Source organism: Hippocampus zosterae, chromosome 7 (assembly GCF_025434085.1).
Source record: "Hippocampus zosterae strain Florida chromosome 7, ASM2543408v3, whole genome shotgun sequence".
NCBI lineage: Eukaryota > Metazoa > Chordata > Actinopteri > Syngnathiformes > Syngnathidae > Hippocampus > Hippocampus zosterae.
Window position 1 is genome coordinate 16,666,768 of NC_067457.1, and position 19,818 is coordinate 16,686,585.

The 19,818-nt window shown below is 46.5% G+C and overlaps 2 protein-coding genes across 4 annotated transcripts; one reads left to right on the plus strand and one right to left on the minus strand.

Moving 5' to 3' along the window:
- Nucleotides 1-947: 947 nt before the first annotated feature.
- Nucleotides 948-11,232, minus strand: LOC127604191 (protein FAM131A-like). Of its 3 annotated transcripts, none has more exons than XM_052071188.1 (10): nucleotides 11,068-11,232; nucleotides 8,238-8,275; nucleotides 8,095-8,130; nucleotides 7,055-7,151; nucleotides 4,503-4,850; nucleotides 3,613-3,768; nucleotides 3,389-3,555; nucleotides 2,078-2,200; nucleotides 1,886-2,008; nucleotides 948-1,801 (listed from the first exon to the last, which is right to left on the minus strand). In XM_052071188.1, exons 1-10 carry the CDS (start codon nucleotides 11,093-11,095, stop codon nucleotides 1,586-1,588), a joined length of 1,332 nt encoding a protein of 443 aa, XP_051927148.1. In that variant the 5' UTR covers nucleotides 11,096-11,232; the 3' UTR covers nucleotides 948-1,585. The 3 variants fall into 3 exon arrangements, with proteins under 3 accessions (XP_051927148.1, XP_051927147.1, XP_051927149.1); XM_052071187.1 differs by having other exon boundaries at nucleotides 7,046-7,151; XM_052071189.1 differs by having other exon boundaries at nucleotides 7,046-7,151; nucleotides 8,238-8,332; nucleotides 11,061-11,198.
- A 3,140-nt stretch (nucleotides 11,233-14,372) lies between these two features.
- Nucleotides 14,373-18,850, plus strand: LOC127604284 (vesicle-associated membrane protein 2-like). The gene is given in 6 exon segments (XM_052071332.1): nucleotides 14,373-14,628; nucleotides 14,631-14,650; nucleotides 15,074-15,194; nucleotides 15,602-15,760; nucleotides 18,128-18,179; nucleotides 18,329-18,850. Coding segments are annotated over 6 exon segments (456 nt in total). The 5' UTR covers nucleotides 14,373-14,541; the 3' UTR covers nucleotides 18,346-18,850.
- The last annotated feature ends 968 nt before the right edge of the window (nucleotides 18,851-19,818 follow it).

Consider the following 19,818-nt stretch of genomic DNA (forward strand, 5'->3'; position numbering starts at 1 on the left):
GTGTGTATGCATATGTAAAGGGGCGTGTCTTTGTCTACGGGAGTGAGTCACTTTGTGATTTTGAGCGCGCGTGCGTGTTAAGTGTGAGTAATGGTTCGTTGCTTGTAATGGCACAACTGCGATACTATTCATGAGCCCGTCAATTCATACCTGTCAACTTTTCGGAGCGCCAACCTGTATAAACTACCAAAAAAATCCTCATAAAGAGCAAAAAATCCTTATAAAATCCCAATGCATTTTATATGTCAAAATAACAGCAGAAAAAACCCCCATGAAATTTCCAATGATATTTATTGTAGATCTGATTTACTGGAAAGTTACCGCAAATGAAAGCAAAAAACCTGTTAGGGGGGGAAAACAAAAAACGGAAATTTTCAGAATCCGTATGATTTGTGCGATACGGCCATATACGTAAGATTCACCACAAAATCCGTATGAACTATGGCTAAACCGTATGAGTTGACAGGTATGTTAATTACCTTTTTCATGACGTGTTAGCATGACGCTAGCTAGCTGACACTGAAAGCATTGTGGCTCTTTTGTATCGGCAAGCTTTGTTTGTGGTGCGTATGAAGGTTTCACTTGTACGACGCAGCGCTCGTATAGAAAAAGTAAAAAGTCTTCCAAAATCTTCCCGTAGCTCCAGAAGGCCATGGAGGGTTCGCGGCACGTCACTTCCGCCCGCCAGTAAGCCTTGGCCACATCGCATCAGCCACTGCAACTCTGTCTCAGTGCTCGGCGTTAGCCAAAGAGGTTTGATAACGACGGTGACCGCTTGTCATTGTCAAATTTAGAGACAATATCCCGGACGAGCTAGTGACCACCGCATCTTTATTCCGCTCAAAGATGACGTCCTGATTGACTCCATGACTTGAAGCTGCTAACCTGCTCCGTGTTGTTTCTTTGAAAATTCCGAAACCCTGCAGTCTGAGCAGCATGCGATCAAATTTGTGACCCAGCTGGCAGAATGCTTTTATTTTGAAGGTCTGACTGTTGACAATGTTCCGCAGATGTTGCCCGAGCAGAGCGGGAGGCTTCTTATTACCCTGAGTTGAGAAGGAAGCCTTGCGTTGTGCAAGATGCCTTGCCGTCTGTTGAGCTTTCTCCACACAACTCACAAAATGTATCGAAATGGCCGAGTCGCGCGTTCCGAGGTGAAAACTGAACAGATGTCCGGTAACCAGCATTTAGATGAAACAAAAACCAAAGCTCCACTCGACTTGTTTTGATGAGATGCACAAATACATGTCTGCGTTTATGTCGACCGTCTTCCCTTTTTATCGCAATTGGATGGAGTGCGACACTGTGGCAAGCACTCAGTGTCGGCCAAGTTTGCCGGAAGTTCCAGAAGGCGGATTTGAAGCAAAAGCAGCCTCCTTCTTCTTGTTTCTATTCTTTGCTTGTGTTTGTCCCGCCTCTGAATTGCGATGCTTTTGCTGCTTTAACTTCCTGTTCGCTGGTTTTTGGTCCCCCCCATTTTTTTTTTGCTTGATTAATGTTCCACTTCCTGCAGGTTATTCCTTCAGTAATATCGAGATAATATCAAGATTGATTATTGGACTTGTGTCGATGTGAACTTTGTGTCTCAGTTGGTGGCCACCACGATGACGCCACCGCCGCCCTCGTCCACGTCGTCGTCCTTCTCCTCCATCGACTGGACGAGGCACGACGTCACGTCGAACGGGATCACCTCGGCCGGCGTTCCTGGGCTGGCACCTCTGGCGGATGGCGTGTCCTCCCACAGCGGGGACGGGCTCGGAAGGCACGGCTTGGTCTCCGTGCTCGGTGTGACCTCCTCCACCTGTCCGCGCAGGAAAGATTGCTTAGTGATTCAACAGCTGGCCACAAACAAACAAACGACAGACTGGTGACCACTGTGACTCACCTTGGTGAGTTCCTCCTTCTCCTTTTCTCCGTCGTTGCATTGCTGCTCCGCGTAACCAAAGACGTTGATATCCACCTGGTCCCCGCCGCCCGCCATTTCCGCCAGCTGTCCGACGAGCTCCGCCTGCAACGAACACAGACGTTGCTCAGGCTGACGCGTCCGACGACGTCCCCTTTCCGGCGGCTGAGCTACCTTGTGCGCCTCCGCCTGCGCCGCCCCCCACAGGTCGGCCAGGTGTGGGTGCGTGACTGGGCCCGGGCTGTGGATGGTGCTGTTGGGCGTGGCCTGAAGGGAACGGGAGCTGCCGTGCAACAACTGGCCGCCACCAAGAACAGACTTATGACAAGACTGGTAAATAGAAATATTTTAGACATGATCTATAAATTTGACTTGCGAGGTTCCTTCCTCTTCAGCGCAAGAGAGCAAGGTTAAAAGCTACAGTCCATTACAGAGCTAAAGTTCCGTGGGGGCTGTTCAGCAGAGGGCGCTAAGGGTGGCACCACACCGCCATATTACTTCCAACAAGACCCCCGCAAACAAATTAAAAATTATCATTAAAAATAATTTGAAACATGTTTTTAAATGAGCAGGATAAATGCTATACAGTGAGACTCCTCTACAACAAAACCTATATGGGCGAAAATACCCCCGAGTGTGAAAAAATCGTAATGCGTACCATTCTCACTTTCCTGCCCGAATACAACGAAAAAAAAAACCCTGTTGCGTTACACCAAGTCTTTTTCTCTGCTCTTGCCTCGTGACGAGATTCATGACAACGAAGTCTAATCCAACAGCGACGTCTACTGCCTCGTTTGGAAATTGCAACAGCAACCACCACACTGGTTTACACATGCACAGTAAGGAGTATAATAACAAATAGTCCAGGAAGTATTTGTTATTGTTAGTTTCAGACGAGGCAAGAACGTTGCATTGCTAAAATGGCCACAAAACGGACCTTTGGATGTCAAACAGCTCAGACAAGAAGAGCTCTGACGCTGGAAGAGAGGCTAAAAGTAATCAAAATGAAAGACGGAGGAAGCAAAATAAAAGACATTATCCAAGGAATTGATGTAAGGGAAAGTGAATGCTGATCGTAAATTTCACAATGTCTTTCCCTTTTTTTCTTTCCACACTGACTATATAAAGTGTCATATAAGTGTATGCTCATACTTATGCACGATTGGAATAAAAATAAAGAGTACACATACGTTTGTGTGTGCGTGTGTTACATCTGAGATCAAATTTGCTTCAGTGAAAAACCCCCTGTTGTGAAAAAGTTCTCACTGCAAACATGATTTAGTTGTAGAGGAGTTTCACTGTATCAAAAATTATGAGTAAAGTTTTTTTGTCGCTCAGCTCTGCATTCATGTCTGATTTTGTGCAAATCTTCAATGCAGTCCTGAAGATGGGACCAAGGTGGGGCCAACGCCCTGAGCTGGCTGACTGACTTTTCCGTATTCAAACCATCTGTCAAGATCGTCGTCATGGCGGCGGCGCCGGCACCTGTTGCTGCTGCTGGTATTGCAACAGCAGCTGCTGCTGCTGGTACTGGTGCAGATGCTGCAGTTGCTGCAGCTGGTTGTGCTGCTGGAGGTTGAGCTGCTGCTGCTGGAGGAAACTGCCCACTGTCGACTCGTAGCCTTCGGCCGGCGTCATGCCCGCGCCGCTGCCTGCAAAGCGACGCGCGTTTGAGACGAGACACGCAGACGGGCACACGGTTCTCCCACCTGCTGCCAGGATGTAGGAGCCCCCGGCCGGTGAGGCCGCACGTGAAGGCTGACTGCTGATTGGTTCCCACGCGTCGGACGAGGACAGACAGTAGAGGCCCTGGGACACGTACGTGTGAGGCCACACGTCTGCTGTGGAGTGGTGGAGGACCTGGTCTGTACCACACACACACACACACACACACACACAGGAGAAGTGAGTGCACGCCATTGTCTCATTGGATCCCAAATCCCCAAAGGATGTTAGCTTCACTCAATTTGAATTGTCCGTAATGTGACTTTGAATGGTGGTTTGTCAATATGTGTCCTCCAATTGACTGGCAACTTCTCCAGGTCGTACCTCGCCTATTTCACGAAGTCAGCTGGGATAGATGGCAGTTCACCCTTGTGAGGACAAACGGAATAGAAAAGCGATGGAGAGTGACTAACCTCCTTACTAATGACATCATTACTCACCTACTTGCATACTTACCTCTTATAAACATCGACCTACTTACTTCTCTGCCTATCGACGCGATACTGTGAGTACTGATCTGGGATTGTGGACACGACATAAGAAGAGCGTGATGCTCAGCTGTTTGTTGGGTTGTTTCCGGCGATTTAATTTTGAAAAAATGTGCCCTTCAGATGACTTCCGCTGACAACCCAGACTAAACTCAGCTCCTCCGTGACACCCAAAGAGCGTATCAATGGCATATCAATTGCACACTTGTTTGATTACTGTACTACCTTCCGATCAGTTGGGGCTTTGATGCCCTCTGGTGGCATCTTAGAGCATTGCAGGAAAAGCACAAAAGCGTCTATTGTCTATTGTTGTCGTGTAACTCTCCCGGTTGGCACCACTGAGCTGAGCGCTGTGTTGTTGCCATCGTGTTGCAGTTGTCGCCTACCTCTGCTGGTGATGCTGTCCTGGTTGCTGTCGCCGAGGCGCGCCGTGCTGCCGTGGCACGAGTCGGCGGCCAGGTTGTCGTCCGTGGACGCCCAGCCGAAGAGCGTGGCCTCGGAGATGGCGAACTGCTGCATTATGCCGGCGGCGAAGCGCGCCTCCTTCTCGCCATCGCTAAGGTCGCCGTAGGCATCGTTCTCCATCCGACGCTCCTTCTCCCGCTGCGGGCCGGCGCCCCTGAGCGGACCCGCCGAGGGTTTGCCCCAACTCTGCCACTCGATCATGTGGGCCACGCGGCCCTGCGCCATGGCGGTGGGCTTGGTCACCTTGTCCTTCATGGAGCGCGTCACGCCTGAGGGAGGAGGGATCGCACGTCATCTTGGGAGTCTCCGCCACGGTGAGCGCGGGCGGCGATGGTACGTGGGGGTGAGAAACACCAAAACTCGAACACAGCAACTCATGTACAAATTGCAGGGCGAGTTCAAGCTGAGCGGAATGAATTGAAATGTTAAGATGTACAACGTGACACTTGAATTTGGAACCATTTTAAGCGTGGAGTGAGAGCTAAATGTGTCTTTATTTGGGAATGTCATCGTGATTTCCCAAGGTGGCCCGGATAAGTTGTACGGTTTGAAGTTGCAATTGCTCATGAAATGTGGATGGAGCAGGTGAACGTCTAAAGTGAGGAAGGTTTCTGTGGGGAATGGGCTAACGTCCTGAACAGTTTGAAGTTTGAATGCTTTGAATGAGTGAGAAATTTGTGAACGGTTGAGCGAAATGTTTCATTCATTTCCATGCACACTTTTTTTTTTTTTACTGGGAAAATGTGGAATTGTGGGCGACTTGTGAATGGAATGAATGTGAGAAAAAGGAGCCAGTGAGTGAGTGAGTGTTGAAACCCCGCCCCCCCCGAAGAATAACACCAAGTTTGTACTCCAACAGACACGACCAACATCGAGCATAAGCAGTTAGCAGGAGAACGCCACCTACAGACAAGACACGACAGTGCGCCACAGAAAGAAGCCAGACGCCACGAGATCAGCGGCACCACGCGGAGACCAAGCGGCCGACGCCCCAACACGCCTGCAACATGCATGACTTGTTCTTCTTTTTGGGTTGATGACCAATAGCCAATGGAGGAGACTGGGTGTGCGTGTGTGTGTGTTTACATCTGAGATCAAATTTGCTTCAATGAAAAACCCCTGTTGTGAAAATTTGTTTTGGGCAGGGGCACCTCCTAGCTCTTCCCCCCCCCCATTGTTGCTGATCCGCCAAGTTCTCATGGCGCACACACACATCGACTACGACTGCCACTCGAACTTCTACTACCACTAGCACATACTCCATCTACGAATCGGAGCACTCCTTCACCTCCCTGCCCGCCACTGTTACTACGACAACTGTCTCTGCTATCACCATCACGACAACTACTAATTATAAGGCTAGCAGTCCGCTTTTGGATGTCCTTGCTTGTGCCCTGATGCTCACTCGAATAGAGAGCACGACACTAGCTGACAACAGTGCTGCCTGCATGCTACTAGCGACATTATGAACTACACAGGTAACATCTAGTGCAGGGGTGCTCAAACTTTTTGGGCAACTAACACCTCGGGATCTACCCTTACCGGCACGTGCACACGCGCACACACGCACACACGCGCGCACGCCATGATGAGAAACAGCCTGAAACGGAGGCATGCCACGCACTTTTGCAGCCTGTTAACTATCGTAGCTCACACATACCGTTTTAAAGTGCTTTCCTGGGCCCTCCAAGATTCCTATCCTTTGCTCGTGCCCTCGGTGAATTGTACACGAAGCAACCTCTGAATGAGAATCATGACGATAAAAGATAGAGCGCAACAGCTCTGATCACAAGCTGCAATTGCAAACTGCTGAGCGCTAACAACTTCCGGTGATGTAATCACGCGCCACCGTAAATTTGAGATTTACCTGCTTTATTTTATTTGTTGAATGTTTTTTTTTGTGTGTGAAAATGAGACTGATGATTAGTGTGCAGTGTATATTAACACACAAAATATATTACTAACATGGTCAAAGACACACAAATGTTTGTTTGTTTGTTTTCTCCTCGACACTCCTCGGATCTACTTGGGACCTGTCTTAGATCTACCGGTAGATCAGGATCTACCTAATGGGCACCCATGATCTAGTGCGTCACTCGCCACACTCCAAAGGTGCCTCTGTCAACTGGCGCACAGTTGTGCCTCACTCGTAACCCGCGGGCTAACTTTGCTAATCCCCACTCTCATACAATAGTGGCGAAAAACTGAACTTGTGAAAGACAGAAGGGGATCATTTGCATACTAGTCCAGAGAGTATATTTGTGTTGAATAAATACTTTAAAAAATTCCATATTAGAATGACCACCTATGTTACTACGAGTTGAACGTGCCAGCTTCAAACGAGATTAGGATGTCGGAAATGCGTCCATGTGTGGGAACTCCAGCGGGGTACGTCTTTGGGAATTTGATGGAGGAATGCAGGAGAGCAACGTGGGGGGAGACATTTACCGGCACAGACACACACCTGACACACCTGTCAGAGACGACTTAGCCAGGGCGCCGATGCCGTACGAGTTGGCCGACTTCCTCTTGAGGCGCGGCAGGATGGACGTGGTGTCCTCCATGGATAGCTGCGAGGGAGCCACCGGACCGGGACCCGAGAGAGGATGGAGGCCGAAAACAAACAGAAGATGAGTGAGGACTGCAACACTTGGAAGGGAAAAGCAGGGCAAAAATAGCCAGCGCGCTAACGCTAACAAAACTTTGGGGACCAAATTCACTGAACGTGGCCTTTGCGTGACGCTAACTGGAGCAACCGCGTAGCCTAGCTTCTAATTCTCAAAGCTTCACCAACTGCGATGCCAAGCAGATCGTGTCTCAATGTGCCGGTGTCATTTGCGCATCTCGCACTGAGGTAATATGCATGTATTTGCTGAAAAAAATTGACCAAATGAGCCTCATTGGTAAACAATGTCTACTTCACTCTCACTAGCTAGCGCTGGTTTGAAATAAGGTCTCGAGAAAGCTGCTATAAAATGGCCGCTCAGCGTTCCTGGCAGCAGTGGCACGCAAAGAGTATTGTCTTGACAGGCAAAGCCGCCTCTCCCCTCAACGCAAAAATTAGCCGATGTGCGAATGCTAACGTTACGCACAGAACTAAATATGTCAACACATCTGGCAGCTGAGTGGGCTTAGCACAGAACAACGAATACGAGTGTCAATCAGCTGGTGGCGACTAATCGCAAAGTCACCTTTCATTTTGAGAGAATTTGAAGGCGGACAGCTGAGACGACGAAACAAAAGAACACAGACTTTATGCCAGCCGTGTAAGCGAGCGGCTGCCGCAAAGGGTCGGAACGGCTTCCTGTCTGTCACAGCGCCGCTTTTCCTCTTGTCAAAAAAATTGCGTCTGCTTCAGATTGTTTGCTTCAAGGCCATCAGCTGTGCCAAGAAGCAGCACAAACACGCATGGAAGCAAACCGACGCTCCTTTTTTCTTTTTTCTTTTTTTTTTTATTTGCTCAGGAGAGGATGAGAACGCAGGCGGAGAAGTTATTCCCACGAGGAGACTCACATTGATTCCTTCCCAGGAAAACTCGGCACGCCCATGCTGGCAGGGAGAAAGACAACGAAGTGAGGAAGGAAGGGAGGAACAGAATTAAAAGCGGAAAGATCAAGAACATGCAGGAAGTACTGTCAATACGTCAAACGCATTACCTGATCTCCATCTTTCCGTACCGGCACCGCATCGGCTGCTGGAGACGCACAATAAAGAAGACGAGATGAGTGACATCATCACCTTAAACTGTGACCTTCACGCACGCACGCACGTACGCACTCTCCTGGAAAACTGAATGAGGATGAAGAAGAATCATGAGGGTTAGCTCGGAGGAAATCACGTTTTCACGTTTGTTTTGGGCATTGATCGAGTCGCTGCTGCCCATCTGGTTGCCACAAAAATAGCTTGCCTTTAGTATTTGTGCCCCCCCCCCCAAAAAAAAAAACATCAGGCCAACAAAACACTTGCATCTCAATCAACATTTGACCGAAACAAATGACTCCTCAAGAAATGACCACTACATCTGAACACCGAGCGCATGCAAACGTGTACGCGCGGGCGTGTGTGTGTATGATGAGCTCTTGTTAATGAAGGAGCCGCAGTGTTAGTCATGACTGTGCTCTCTGTGACTACATCTGACACGGTGGACCTCTGGGGAGCCCGGAGGCCGTTTACTCGGCGGAAGGTGAGGACGAAGGCTCTTAAAAGAAAAGCCAAGCGAGATTGACGGCCGCTTCGAGATGCCAGGTGGGGAAAATGGAGCCAATGGGAATGAAGGCATGGTGAAGGGGTGCCGCCCATCGACACGTACGGCGTGACGCCGTCTACATCGCGCGTGCGCAACATCGAGACATTTTAGTCTCGGCCGCGGCTTGTCATCGAGCTTGCTGATGACAGGCTGTGGCGGCGCAAAAAACAGCCTGCAAAACTCTTTGAGAGGTGGATGAGGCACGCACACCTGTGCCTGTGCCTGCGCCTGTGCCTGTGGGTGTCAAACATGCTAATTGGTGTCAGTGTGAGTTTGGGAGTGTTTCCGTGTGTCAGTGTACACATGGACGTGTGAAGGAATCAGAACATTCCCAGCTGTCTTTTTCATGAAACCCCGTTCGATCGCTTGCTAGACGGTCAAAGGCTTGTTTGGAAACGCCCCTGGACCGTGACAGGATCTGAGACCCGAATTCGAGACAGCACTTGAGAGAAAAGAAACTTGAGACACACGATGGAATAAGCCACAGAATGTGACGCAGTTCAGAAAAGACTCCAGATGGGATTCGGGACAGGGCATGAGACGGGTTGCCGGAGACGAGATTCGACATCCAAAACAGGACAATAGACAGGACGTGAAACAGTCGATGGAGGACACGAGACAGGATGCGACGCGGTTAAGAAAGGACTGCAGACGGGATTCGGGACAGGGCACGAGGTTGCCAGAGACAAGATTTGACATCTAAAACAGGACAATAGACAGGATGTGAAACGGTCAATGGAGGACAATGAGACAGGACTGCGGACAGGACACAAGAAAGAGGAATCCAGACTTGTACCGGACATGCGACCGGGTTGAAAACAGGACATAGGACAGTACTGCGCACAGAACAAGAATCGGCCGAGACGGGACTCGAGACAAGATGCGTGACGCTCTCGGACCGGAGGCAGGACTCAGGACAGGAAATAGGTGGCAAGCCGGATCTCCAGAATGAGATGCGAACTCGTAGAGTTGAACCAAATTTGCCGTCCCGTTTTCCCTCCGCCTTGTCATTCTATTTTTAGCGTCGGGCCAGTCGCTGTCGCCCGGAAGTCAGCTGAGGTTTTTCCTCCGAGAAGCGGGAATTCTATCCCACGCATCAGGTCTCGCGGCGGGTGCTACTCCGAAGAAGGAGAAAAAGAGGACGAAGGAGAAGGCGGGTCGGCCTGCGTCCTCTTCCGAGTCCAATTGCAGGTGAAGAAGAAGAAGAAGAAGAAGAAAAAGAAGAAGAAGAAGAAGAAGAAGAAGAAGAAGAAAAAGAAACAGTATGTGGGAGGAAGCAAACAAGGAAGCAAACAAACCAGACTGAAACACAAAGTCCCCCCCAGCTCAAAGACGCCACAAGGTCGGACAAGCATGCTGACCCTGACGCCACGAGGATGACCGGAATGGGACGATTACGGTAAAAAACAACAATGAAAATGATGACGACGATTGGATGTGAATTTTATCGTGACGAAGATGACGACATTCATAGCAGACGACAAAACAATCACAACGGTGAAGATGGGGAAAAATGATGTCCATATTGACGAGGATGACGACGATGAAGAAGATGCCGATGACATCATTTTGAAGTAAAGGAAAACTTTGCAAAGTCGAGCTCGTGTTCAATTGGAATCTGCGCCCGTCACGATGATGTCACACAGCCACGTGACGTCTCTGTCGAGAACGCGTTGGAAGGGCAGGGTGGGGTCACGTGACCTTTGAGGGACGTGAACACATCGTGCCCCTTGCCCCGCTTTTCAGAAAACAAATGGACTCCGTTTAAAGGTCACAAAAGGTCACCTGAGCACAACACATTGGCACCTCTGCCCCTGGAAGTCACAACACAGCCCTGCGCGCGCACCCGTGTGTTCCATTCCTCCGCGTGCTTCATTCGGGCTCACACCCGAGTTGACACGCACCTCATTCTGCACTTGTGTGCGTGTCTCCAGTTGATGACGAGTGAGCGTGACGCACGTCGGAGACACGCGGGAAGGTGAGGCGTGGAGAGGGAGGCGGCGAGTGGAGGGGGAATGGAATGACCTTAGGTTGCATGTCAAAGAGGGGGTCTCTCTCGCTCACGTCGCGACATCGCTTCTTCCCTTCTGTCTGTTCGCGGGCGCACACGCCGCGAAGGTAACGCACACGCGCGCGCGGAGATATAAAAAGAGAGCCGAAACAGAGCGCAAGGTGGCATCACGCGACATTTTGCCCGCAACACGCACACTGGCATCCTGGCACATGGTGGCACGTCTTACTGATGGTTCTGGATCCGATACAGCCCATGTTGGCCTTAGTGAGGCGCGCGCGGCGTGGCGGGAATTGCGTCCATCTTCCTCCTCCTCTTCCTCGCCGCTCGATTTTCTTCTTCCCCTTTTCTTCTTTCTCCGCCGTGACTGCGAGGCGGCGTGCGTTAGTGCGCGCGTGCGCACCGCTCTTTCCTCGCCGCACGTCCACGCCCTCCTTGTGTGGTCACGCGCGTCTCTGCGCATGCGCGGCGGTAGGCGCGACCAAAAAAAAAGAAAAAAAGCAACGGGATGCGATTTTGTTGCAAAGTGTATAAGATAATGCCAAAGCGTGGATGTTAATTGCGCGCCGGTGACGTCATCAAGCCGAGTACTGGTCACCATGGCGACAAGAGAAAATTCCTTTTCAATGAACTGAGAGATGGTGAGCGATCAAGTTTTGATTCGGCTTTTGTGTTTTTGAAGGTTTTAAGTGGATGCAATGCGATAGCGTGGTGCTTTGCACGCCGGCCTTGCGGGTTTTGACATTTGAGCGCAGTCGGTGGAGGCGAGCGATCCAAAAGTAGTACTTTGGCATCATATTGTCGCATCCAAGAGTCAAGCAACGACCCTTTATAGGTGAATTGCGAAGCTTTGCTTAGGCCAGGGGTCGGCAACCCAAAATGTTGAAAGAGCTATATAGGACCAAAAAAAACACCGAATATGTCTGGAGCCGCAAAAAACATAAAAGCCTTCTAAAAAACTTACAATGAAGGAAACACATTGATTTTTTTTGGTGCATTATTTTCGCTTTTCTTAGTGTCAGTGAAGTGATTATGAATTTCCGTTTTTCAGAGGCTGTCTTTGAACGCCTCTCGAGTTGAACGAGAGAGAAGGCACGGAGTCGGACGCAGACGTTTCTGTGTTTGTCAAGACTGTTAAAAGCATAAATAAAGTGTACGTTTTAAAAAACCAACACCACAGCTCTCCTTTTTCGGAGCTGCAACATGTATCTATATCTATTTGAGGTATACTAGCCTACTATCAACATCTTTTTCCATTTTCAAACCTTTTTTGTAAAGCCACTAGATGTCGCCAAAGAGCCGCGTGTCGCCGACCGCCGGCTTAGGCTAAAGTGGCGCCGCCATATGATTCCACCAACGAACGACCATATACTGTACGTACTGTGGCGACCAGTCCTTGTTTGTCTCTATGTGTCCTGTCATTAGCTGCTGACCGGTCCAGGTTCTTGTCTCCATCTGACCTGAGAAGAAGCATCGTTGACATTGCATGAATGGATGCATGCAGGGTGCATGCCCGGCCTTTAGTTGGCACTGCGCTTCAGATGAAAGTCTAAAGATGACTCACGGCCAGACGTGAGGACGAAGACGACGGCGAGGAGGAGATGAGCAAAGAGCTGACAGGAGGGAGAAACCTTTCTGCAATCAAAGGCAAACACAAACTATTTATAGACGAGTGTGTGTGTGTGCATGCGTGCGTGTGTGCGCCCAGCTGCTCCAGTGCATTGGAGGACAAACGAGGACAAAGATGAGGATGGCAACCGCCGGGAAAAACCCAGCGACCAAAAATGAAATCAACATTTCTTTTACATATATCATAAATCATCACTGTGGGGACGCAATAAAAAAATCGCTCACACAGTTCTAACAAAAAAAAAAGAAAAAAAAGAAGCGTGCTTGCTTCAAGCTCTCACTTCAACTAGAAGTTGGGACTGCCAACACCCATAGAAGGAAATTCAACATTGTGCATTGAAAGGCCAAAAGTCAACTAAAACATGGCCTTTCGTTGAACCAAAGTCCACATGCTTAAATTTATGCGAACAATGCAAACGCCGTAGACTAGCGAACCAAAATGAGCCGATTTGTAAACGTTTCTCCAAGCAACTGTCACTTGAACACATGGAGCAATCTCACATATAATCTGAGCATTCAAAAATACTTAGAGGCATATTCTAACTCTGCAATGTGGGAATGACAACTATGGCTGGAGATTTCCTGTGGACCTTCTCTGCCTCCTCTTGCTCCCATACCTGTCAACTTCCCTGTATTTTTATGTTTTTTTGATCATTTCAAATCATGTACGGCGTATTACAACTTTTATACGGAAAAAAAGATGATGAACCGATCTCACAAAGACCATTTTGGCTCAAATCCAGATTTGTCTCACCTGCTGGTAGCCAACGAAAATGCCGTCGTCGATCGCTACTATTGTCACGGCAAACCAAGCAATAAAAGTAATCCTTAATCGTATATATTTTTTTTCATCTCTGCGTACGGCAGGATTGATAAAGCATGATGTGCGCATGCTCGGTAAGCCATTGTACGGGTTTTTATTGCTTTGTAAGGGGAATCATAATCATTTATAATGGCAGCTATTAGTCGAGGTTGACAGGTATGTGCTCCTATTTACACGGCATCACTTCCACTCTAGCCAACTTTCAACAGTGCTTACAAAATTTGAGTTTGAAAGGACTGTGTAAATGCTTTTTTTTTCAATGTTCATTTTTTTCAAGAAACCACGACAGTGATCCCTCGCTATTTCGCGGTTCGTTTATCACGGCTTCAGTGCATCGCTGATTTTTTCAAACATATTCATAATTTTCTTTTGAAGTCCGAAAAAGGTCCACGAGAAGCAACTAAAGTCAGCAAAACAACAGCGAGTCACATAGAGCAACATATACTACGTGTATATGTTGACTGTATTTTGTTATTCATAAACTAACCTAACTTATACATGTTTAAATCTATTAGTATACATCATTAGGTCATGTTAATTACTTCAAAATTTACTTCTACGTGTGCATGTACTGTATACCATTAAATTTGGCCTTATAAATATTATGTACATGTAATGTAATGGGGAGGGTCGCTACTTTGCGGATTTTCGTTTATCGCAGGTGGTTTTGGTCCCCCATTGACCGCGATAAACGAGGGATTACTGTATTTATATATCACTAATCCTCAAAATATATGTTCAATCACATCTATGTCATTTAAAAATATTTTTAAGTCATCGCTAATTATATTTATTACATCTGGCGCACTTCCTCGACAAGAGGCTGCCATGTTTTCCCGGCATCTCTCTCTCTCTCTCTCTCTCTCTCTCTCTCTCTCTCTCTCTTTCGCTCTCACATGACATGAAAAAGATTTTAATCTTCATAGAATAGTTTTGTTTAAAAATGTAGCATGTTATAGTTAAAAAAACACATCGTAATCGTGTGATTTACTCTTTGAATATAAAATGTAGTGTGAAGACAAAGTGTTCCTGTTTCGAAAGGAGGGAAAAAAAGGGTGTCCTGTCCATTCCATGTCAGACGTGAAACTGCAGGTGGCGGCAAGTTAAAGTTAAAGTGATCAGTTGGGATGGTGAAAACGAAATGAGAAATATTACAAAACAAAGTGGGGAAGATATTTTGGTGAAGGGAAAACCCGAAATTGAACAGAAATTTATAAGAGGTAATTGGGACTTTATGACGTGAGTTTGCGCATGCGCGCCATGTCCTCATCCCTGAGTGCGTTTTGTCTTTCAACCCCCACCCCTCCATCACTTGTGGTCTGTCCCGGACTGGATTATCTCATCATCGCGGATCCGATATGTGAGTACAGCATTGTTTAAACGTTTTTTTAATGTTTACCGTCGTTTTAAGAAGAAAACAAAATGCTCAAAGTTGACTTGCGAGCCTGTTGGACGTGACGTCATTTACTCGGCACACCACGCTCCATTTTCGTCGTGTTTGCAAACAGAAATATATTGTAAATATTTTGACTGCTCCTATATATTGATATCTGTGCCGTTGTGTGAATCATTCTTATTTATCTGTGTCACTAATGTAAACTGTCGAAAAATATAAGAAACGTACTCAAATGTACGTCATTGGACCTCCACGGTCACGTGATGTGGCATCCCGCTGGTTAGGAAAAAAAGTATTGTGGCAAATTTGAATAAAATATGCATACAATTGTGTAAGAAATAAACAACTACTATCATGATGACCTTTTCTGTGCAACCCCTGCCCCAGGTCTACTCCAGATGTAGCAGGAACCCCGGGAGCCCCCGACTCTGAGGGGGGACCTCTGGCCGCAGCCCCGAACCTGACCAGCAACAGGCGACTGCAGCAGACGCAGGCGCAGGTGGATGAGGTCAGAGACGGCAATGGCACATATTGTGTTAGCATGGCTCCACATGTCATTATCAGTCTGGATTGAGACAAGAAAAATACGCTCCTCACAAAAAGTTTGGCATGTTCAACTTGTGGGCAAAATTTGTGGTTCAGCCAAAAATTCATGACAGTGAACCCTTGAAATTTGGAGTCGGGAAATCGGTGAATTTATCCGTTGTACCATCTTGGTGCCTTGGAATGATATTGAAGTGAGTTGTGGAATTTTATTTCAACAAAAGGAGAGATTTGACACCATTATTGTAGCATTTCAATGTCAAGGAACTGCAGTGGAACCTCGACTGAACACAAGATTTGGTGAAAGGAATCATCTGCTAGAGATGATTTTCTATTAAATGAAACTACCACTTTTTTTTCATGCGGTTGCAGGTGGTGGACATCATGCGTGTGAACGTGGACAAGGTTCTGGAACGCGACCAGAAGTTGTCGGAGTTGGACGACCGCGCCGACGCCCTGCAAGCTGGGGCCTCGCAGTTCGAGAGCAGCGCCGCCAAGCTCAAAAACAAGTACTGGTGGAAAAACTGCAAGGTCTGTGGCATCATCATTCGTTATTATTATTATTATTTTTTGCTTTTAGCTGACGCCCCCCCCCCCGCAAAAAAAAACACTGGAAACCTGTAGGTCTCTGGTTCTTAACCTGGGGTTCGACAGAGCCTCTGCCTTGGAGGTTAAGACCACCGGACTCAACATGTCAATTATCGGTAGTTATGACAAACCCGCTTGGCCATCACTGCCTGGTTCATTTTGTGCACAATTAAAAAACGTACATAGTCATACCTCGGTTTTCGACCGTAATCGGTTTCAGAAGGCTGTTCGAAAAGCGATTTGTTCGAAATCCGAAACTAGCCCATGATTAGGGGCAAATACACTACTATGCAGAAATAACATAAAAACAGTCAGATTTGCGTAAATCACAACCAACACGTCTGCTCACAATGAACGCAAGCTGAGGAAGCGTCACTTCCTCGTGTAAGGAAGCCGAGAGGAGTCAAGTGGCGTATTCCGGGTTTGCTCAGTTTAGTCGAAAGCCGGTTTTCGGTCGTAATCTGAGGCGTAAAAATCTTGAATTTTCTGGTCGAAAACCGATTTGGTCGAGAACAGAGACGTTTGAAAACTGAGGTTTGACTGTACTTTATACTAATTATGTTGACTTTTTTTCAGTTTTTAATAAATGCTATGAACTGGTTGGGTTCGGTATCTCGAACAAGGTTAAGAACCGCTGCTGTAGGTGAAAAAAATAAATTAGGACTACATGGAGTAGTTCTCACGTCTGTTGCAATTATCTTCAAACATGTCCAATGTATTTTTAAACAAATGCCTGAATTCACTTTACAGGGCCTTCAAGTCCATTTCAAGTACATTTTTTAGAACGTTTACTTCACATTATTACTGCTTCTTTTATACCGATGGTTGGTTTAACACTTTTAAAGTACTTCTACCTACGTACAATAATAATAATATGATAATACATTTTATTTATAAGCGCCTTTCAAGACACCCAAGGACACTTTACAATAACAAAAAACACAAAACAATGTCAAGTATGTAAATTACGTTAGCTACCCCCTGCATACAATTACTGTGTTGATCCATCCATGGGTCATGTGGGGAGGCTCCACCCCTTTACGAAGCCTGAGAAACATCCAATCAGGACAGGCTGAGGCGGCTCACACCAGCGAGCAGAAAGTCCGAAATCCCAATCGGGATTATAGCGAGGATTAAGCGGACAGCTGTGACGTGATTCCAGCATCGGTGGCCCAACAAACACACAAGCGGCAAATAACACAATGATGCACACGCACACACGGACCCTCCCTCGCCCCTCGGTAATCTTACATGCGCCCCGTCCATCATTTTAAAATCAGGGATGTATGTCAAAAGAAATCCAACTGAAGTTGATTCGAACCAAAGCATCATACTTGCTTTAAACCTTTGCAATGCTTTTTGTATTTGAAAAGTGACTTTGGCAAATTGCGACATGACCAGGCAAGAGCTGTGTTGCCCTATGGGCGCCATCTGGTGGTATCTTAGTGTTCAGCAAGCATCTTGGAGTGAGTTGAGGAGTTTTATTAGGCAATCGCAAAGCTTTTTACGGCGGCCTGTGGGGATGAGCGGTGTCATCAATTTCAATTCCTTGAAGATATTTACCTCCTCTTGCAACTGTGAGACAGGTTTCATGTTTGTTGTTTGTTTGTTTGTTTGTTTATTGAACATAAAACATATACAGTAATAGTTTGACAGAAAATAAGGTAGATAAAAAAGTAAAAAGAAAGAAATCAGTCTTCATTCAACACAGTTATTATGTTCAAGGGAATAGGATGAAGTAAAAAACGTATCTAGTCCTACCCCGTTATGTGTTTATCTACTAAATCATTTTTATATCAATCAGAAAAGAAAAAAGTAAGAAGAAGTCTCCATTAAGGCTCATACTTTACCATTAACCGTGATATTTTTACAACTTTTGGTTTGTATCGGGATTATATACATCCTCACCCTGGCACTCTTGTGTCAATTTTCTCTTGTATTCATAATGGATATTTCAATACCTTTCTCTATTTATCAACTTAGTTCTGATTTATCATTTTATTTAATGTTTAGAATTTATCATTTTAACTCTGATTGATGTAGGTTGTTTGTACTATTTTTTTGAATTTGTTTTTGAACTCAGCAAGCGATTTATTCATTTTCAGGTCCGTTTAGAGATTATTCCACAGATTAACACCTTTGCTAGATACACTTCTTTGCTTGATGTTTGTTCTTGTTTTGAGTTTTCACTCCTTTGAGGTGAAAGTTTAGCACACATCAGGAACACATTCTCCTTCAAGTGGGCTGTGGGCTCCGCCAGCACGTCGTCGCCACATTCACATCCCGGCTTGTTTGGGTCTTTTTTTGCAGATGATGATCATCATGGCGGTGGTGGGCGTTCTTTTGTTTGGCGTCCTCTTCTGTGAGTCTTTGGCTTGACTTTGCGTCACCCATTTGCCACAAACGTGATTGAGGAGAGAAGAGCCATATTTGACATGAGCACAACACCAGACATAATGCACACACACACACACACACACGCTAATAGTATCTTTTGCTCTGCGTCCTCAGTGTATTTCTTCTACTGAGGCGAAGTCTCCTCGTTCTTCCTCGGCTTCCCGCCCTCCTCTTCTCCCCAAGCCTTCCTAAGAAACTCCCACGCTGCACCGGCTGATGGGTAACATACAACCAATGAGCTGTGCTGTCGTGGAAGTATTTCCATTTCAGCCCTGCAAGGCAGCCGGAAATTTGTGAATGTGATCGCCGGACTTTGCGACAAAAACATCGTAGGCCTTTTTGGTGCGTCTGCCCAAAACAAGCAACACATTTGTATGGATTGCTCAATGAGATTCTGCTGAAGATGGAAAATTGACTTTTTCATGTTTGTATAGAGATACTTGTGTGTGTGTGTGTGTGTGTGTTGCCAACAATCGCAATTCTTCAACCTTGAGTGCGATAGAGGCGTATGGTTCGTTGCTTTCTAGCCAGTTTTTTTTTTTGCCTGTTTTCATTCTGACATGATCTTTACTGTGGTTTTTCATCGCTATCCATTTGTTCCCAACATGCTGTCACTAAAATGTCTTTCCACTACTATTTGGTGCCTCTTATTTTATTGCTATTTTTTCATCGCTATGGATTTTTCACTGCGATTGGCTGGCAACCGGTTCAGGGGGTCCCCCCCGCCGACTGCCTGAAGATGGGCTCCAGCACCCCATGGATGGATGAATGGATGGATTGAATTGTCTTTTTTTTTTTGCAAACATTTCCTTGCTGGCGAATATGTCGCCCACATTTTTGCACTCTCAATTTGTCGCAATTGTGTCACCTCTACCATTGGTCCGTGTCACATTTGTTAATTAGATATTACGTTTCGAAGCGAATGTTAAAAATAGAAATATGACTGGTTGCTTGATTTTTGTTTAAAAACGGAAACACTAAAATTGAAATGCTGGTTAAATTTCTCGGTTATTGTCCGGAACAGGTAAGAGTAGTTTCAGTTTATATTTCTACTGTACAACGAAATCGAATATTGCACTATAAACAAATGGAGTGAGGCACGTCTACTGTATTTAGTTTGTTACCGGAAGTTGTCACTGACAGTATTTACTCCATTGACCAGGAGATGGTGACAGTGCGGCGCCTGAAGACGAAGTTTTTTGTAGTGATAGACTACGTTGAACAACTCCTCGGCATATGATTCACTTAGATTTTTGTGACGTGAAGTGGAAGCTCCAATTTCTCCGGGAAGCCAAAGCAGTCATCATGACAGGTCACATGATGGCGCAGGTGTGCAAAGCGCTTTTGAACTAGCAGAAGAAAAAGAAAAGTTGGATTGGCGGATGTGACGTTAGTCCTACCGTTCAATTTGTGACAGGTGTGCACAAGTGCGGCAAGATGGTGGTCGCCATATGCGCGAGACCTCAAATTATTCTTTTGCCTCTTCTCAATAATGTTTTGTTTTTACGTTGAAAACGTGTGATTTATTATTTCTGAAGTAATTTCTTATTTCGACGTCTTTGTCCAATTTGTAAGGGCCAGACTGCAAAGTGTAACATTAATGT

What these genes read in the sequence shown, in the direction of transcription:
- LOC127604191 (XM_052071187.1), bottom strand. Translation starts at nt 11,095, where the DNA reads ATGGGCTGTATCGGATCCAGAACCATCA. An exon ending in TATCGGATCCAGAACCATCA is followed by an intron (nt 8,276 to 11,067) that starts GTAAGACGTGCC and finishes GTGCGTCTCCAG; the next exon opens with CAGCCGATGCGGTGCCGGTA. An exon ending in TACGGAAAGATGGAGATCAG is followed by an intron (nt 8,131 to 8,237) that starts GTAATGCGTTTG and finishes TCTCCCTGCCAG; the next exon opens with CATGGGCGTGCCGAGTTTTC.